This window comes from Sodiomyces alkalinus, assembly GCF_003711515.1.
Source record: "Sodiomyces alkalinus F11 unplaced genomic scaffold SODALscaffold_1, whole genome shotgun sequence".
Classification (NCBI taxonomy): domain Eukaryota; kingdom Fungi; phylum Ascomycota; class Sordariomycetes; order Glomerellales; family Plectosphaerellaceae; genus Sodiomyces; species Sodiomyces alkalinus.
Window position 1 is genome coordinate 3,673,283 of NW_021167079.1, and position 4,879 is coordinate 3,678,161.

General features: G+C 49.2%; 1 protein-coding gene across 1 annotated transcript; it reads left to right on the forward strand.

The window, feature by feature from the left end:
- Positions 1 to 327: 327 nt before the first annotated feature.
- Positions 328 to 2,912, forward strand: SODALDRAFT_268011 (hypothetical protein; the record flags this gene model as incomplete). The annotated part of the gene is made up of 4 exons (XM_028607584.1): positions 328 to 717; positions 832 to 2,566; positions 2,626 to 2,752; positions 2,816 to 2,912. The coding sequence occupies 4 exons, from the start codon at positions 328 to 330 to the stop codon at positions 2,910 to 2,912; spliced, it is 2,349 nt and encodes a 782-aa protein (XP_028470522.1).
- Between the last annotated feature and the right edge of the window lie 1,967 nt (positions 2,913 to 4,879).

A 4,879-nucleotide genomic window follows, 5' to 3' on the forward strand; every position in this document is an offset into this window, starting at 1 on the left:
GTTCGAGGTGCGGCGGGAGGTTGAATTCAACTGCTTCCTAACGCTTTTCCACGAACCTAACGGTGTTCGTTACAACGGCGGCGCGATCCCTTCAGCCATAGCGCCGGAGCCCTTGCGGCTCGTTACCGCCTTCTGAGGTTGACCACCTTCAGCCTCCTAACTCCACCTTTCTACCATAGATTGCCTCGTTGTCTTCCTCGCACTTGTGGACTTCGGACTTTGCATCAGTCGGCCGTCCGTACGTTTATTGGCTGCGAGGGCGTCCATTGCTTCTTTGTAGATTAGCTCTGGGATACCGACTTTGGCGAATCGTCACCGCGGCACATCATGGCTCCAGCCTTCCTCAGAGAGTTACGTCGGCGTTCAAGGGCCAGCATCAGGACTGAGCAGTCTACCGATCGAGCCGGCGAACAGTACAGTACCGACTGCTCTAGTAATGCAAGCCAAGGAACCGTACCGACCGCCGGTTCCGTGACACCCCCGTCTAATCATGGCTCCGAGGTTGCCCTAGATCTACACCTGAAGGATACCAGTGGTCAGTCTGCGAATACAACACCGATACCCAGGCCCCCGCCTCAGCCCATTGTCAACGTCAATACGAATCGCAATAGCGTAGCGAGCGTCGCTGGCTGGAGTTCTCCCACCGCCAATGCCAAGGCCAACTTGGTCGTGTCACCTTATGCACCCCGTGTCACTAATTGCGCGGACGGGACCTATGTAAGTAATTGCTTGCATTATAGGCCGCTCATGAGCCACGACACGGCCGCGTGCCTGCAGCTCAACACCATGTTGTCATATTCTTGGGCGAGATCTTGTGCTAACTGGATGCAGGCCTATCAGAAGAATCTCGTCATTCGTGGTACCATTGGTGACCCGTCGCAACATTCAGTAGATGGGGAAGTTCTTGTGAACCGTCTCGACCACCAGTTTCCCCCAACATCTTGGGCCGTGTGCGAATCACATTGGAAGGCCCTGGTCTATTTGCAACCGGGCCTGAACAGGTTTCGTTTCGACTTCACGAGCCCCAAGGTCTCCAACAGCTCTTCCAGTAACCCCATTCATTCTTCATACTTGGACATCTTTATGGTTCCTCCGCAGAATACCCCGCCTCTTCAGCTGGCAATTCTCTTAGCCAAAGATTCACCCCAGAATTTTGATTCCACGCCTGCTAGGGCTCAGACAGAGGGGAATGGCCTTGACACAGCCATCCACAAGTATCGCATGGCGGCGTATCTCTGGCAGGCTTTTACCTGTGAGCAAATGACGCGCCACAGGATGGGCCGCCGAAGTTTTGCTTTTGAAGAGGAATGGGTAACAGGGTCCTCGCACTCTCGTGATCGGGTAGACGGTAAGATGCGATCAGAAGCGAGGGTGCATATTATTAGAACCGAGAAGACGGTTGCCCAACTTCGCGATCTTGCGCAGCTTGAGAATTTAACGGACGACCCAGACAAAAGCGCCTTCTTCAATGTCGTGGCCGATGCTGTCAGGGACTATTTCCGACCACTGACTGGTCAGAAAAAATATGTCTCCGTCTTGTTGCTCGATGTGCACTGGGACAAGGAGGTCAAGACAGTCACCGAACCAGCTGATGCAGGGGGTTCGTCTGACGATCTAAATCTTGCCATCTTTGGGTCCCAGTACCTGCAAAGCTACCCTAGCTCCCTCGACGAGATACGTCCCGCCTTCAATGACTGCAGCCGAATCGAGGCAGATTTTGTTTCTAAACACGGCAACAATATGGGAAGTTCTTGGGAAGTGGCCAATGCTGGAATGGGTGGTCATTTGCGGAGCATCGGCCATATGCTTGGTTGTCCCCGCCAAGAGTCGGGTGTCATGGGCGACGATTTCGCAATGATCAACCGCACATTTGTCGCTCGCGAGCCTTTTTCTACCCGGACGAAATCTAAGGGGGGGCTTATACTCGCGAAGGACGAATGTACCTGGCATGCACTCGACTGTCTTCGTTTCCGCTGGCATCCCTGCTTCAGGTTACCGAACGATGCGGTATGCTATATGGATGCTAGTATACAGGCTTTTCCCGTCGAAGGTGGCAGTGTGGTGCTAGCAGCAAAGACTGGAGTTTCTCACGTGGAGATCATGGGAGAAGACGACAACTTTTGCCGAGCATGGATAAGGTACGGAGTGGAGAGAGGGTTACCGAAACAGGTTTCTATAAACGAGTCGGAGGTTCGGGAGCGGTTACAAGAGAAGAAGCGGAAAGGCCTCTTGCGACTGAGAGTCGTTTCTGGTGGCGGGGCAATACTTTATATCGACGACTTCCGGAAGCTCTGCTCCAAATCATCGTCCTTCAAAATATCGGCTGCTCCACTCGGCAAGTCAGGATTTCGGAGCAAGCAAATTGGTTGCCAAGACATTGAGGATCGCAGCGAGGCCCAGGAAGTTGTCTTCAAGAGCGCCGTCAAGCAGAGCCGAGTGCTTAGTCGCGTTATCGTCTATCATGACCCATCCATCGTCTACGGGCTGGAATTTGTCTATGATGATGCGTCTACACAAATCCTCGGTGGGAAGGGAGGCAAAGTGACTGGCGATGCCTTTGACTTGGGTAAGTTAACGGCCTGCGGATGTGGAGCAACGTAAGCTAATTCTCACTTACCATTTCAGATGTTCGGCGGGGCGAATATATTGCTGGTTTCACCGTCAGGGTCAGTGATAGAATATCCGGCATCTCCATTTCGACAAGCCTGGGATCATCGTCGCCCATCTATGGCGACGCCTTCGGCGGTGACCTGTAGGTTTTCACCGGGGACCTATTTTGAAATTTTCGATCAAATATCTGACAAGGGCGTCATAGGAACATATTGCTTCCCCCATGGGGCTACACCGTATGCGGAGTGGCTGGATTGTACGGTGCCCGGCTTCACTCGTTTGGGCTTCTCATTACTCGTTAAGACTCGGGGTACCCGATCAGGGGGCGGCTTCTTCGACGCGTCTTGGTGTCGGCCAGTACTTAGAAGTCGTGTTATGCCTGATGTGTCGGGCTGCAGCGATGTGGACGCAGCTCGCCGGCTGCCTCGAGATGTTGGCTTACGTGCTGTCGCTAGGCCTGGACAGGACGCGATTTCATAGACGTAAGCGGAATATCCTAATTTTGCTCCGGCCTTTGGTAGAAGACTGGGGTGCGCAAGGTGTGGCATGCGGGAGGCCGACTACTACGATGATACCGAAAGTACAACTGTCATAAACGCCTCGGCTACTACGGCACCGATACTCTTATAAAGATTATTAACGCTACTTAGGGGGTAAAGATAAAGGGACCTCGTATAACGGACTATAACGCGTATAGGTAATCGTGAGTGCCTACGTAGATCCGGCGGATACTATCCCTTTACCCGTTAAAGCCCGGAGAGGCCTTAGCTATTAATCTTTACGATCTAAAAGAGTCGGAATTGTTAGGCGGTCTATATAAGTCTATTATATTTATTATAGACGTGTATATAGGTTATACGTGGGATTACTACCTATAGAAAAGAGACTAAGGCTCTATCCTGCACGCGTTAAAAGACGTTTTTACCCTGCTTAAGACTTAATGCGATATTAGGCCACGCGTTTTACGGGCTAATTCAAAGATATTGTAGTACCTAGAAGTCGTTACTTTCCTCGCTGCTAAGGGAGTGGAAGGCTAGCCGTTAGCACTATATTTATACGATTAAAACGGCGTTATAGAACGGATTAAAGGCATCGTTAAACGGAGGGCAAGGGGTATAAGGATTAGGGCTAATCTGCCCATGTCTATCTAGCCTAAGATCTTTAAGACTACTATATATCTATATAATAGAACGCTACGATATATTAATAACTAGCGAACGCTGTACGAAGGCCTGTGCGGCCGTTAACCTAACCTTACGCACCTATAAGCTTATAGCTATAAAGCCTTTATAAAAACGCGGGATACCTAAGCTAAAAGGAACCGCCTATAAAGGCTAAAACCGAAGGTATAGATCGGTTATTATATCGGATATTAATCCTTGAATAGCTTCCGTATTTAGCTGCTATACCTAACGGATATTATTACTATAAGAGATATAGTCTTTAACGAAAATAAGATATTCGACGGCAGGATGAAAACGCTATAAGCTATAGCTTCCGCTAAGGAAATCGGGGAACGCCTATAATCTATCTGTATTACCTAATCTAATAAGACCGCGAATAGGCTACTATTAAGGGGTATAGCCGTAGACGTATTAGATCTCGAGTTAGAAGACTCTAACGCCACCGTTATTACTACGGGTAAAGGCGAGGCTACCGCTATTACTACGGATAAAGGCGAGGCCGTCGCTATTACTATAAAAGAGGCCACTACTATTATTATAGACGAGGTTCTAAATCTATAGCCTAATACCTAGGCTATAGATTTAGAACCTCGTAACTCTAACACTACCGCTATTACTATAAGAGAGGCCACTACTATTACTATAGACTATATTACTACTCGTTACGAGGTTCTAAATCTATAGCCTAATACCTAGGATATGGATTTAGAATCTTATAACTCTAACACTACCGCTATTCCTACGGGCATCGCTATTATTACGGATATTACTATTACTATAAGAGAAGACTATACCACCGCTATTACTACGGGCTAGGAAAACGCTACCGCTATTATTACGGGAGAGGCTACCGCTATTACTACAGATACCGATACTATTATGGATACTCCGCGGTTTACCGCTATAAGGTTTAAACCGTTTCCCACGCCTTTAATATCCCCGGAAAACCCTACGCGCGCGTTCCTTATAGCATTAGCGGTAGTCAGGGGCGTTAAGGTAGAAGGAGACGACGATAACTAGTAGGTAGCTATAGATACCCTTAGGGGTGCCCGTTAATTACACGCCTATTAGCGGCGCGCCTATCT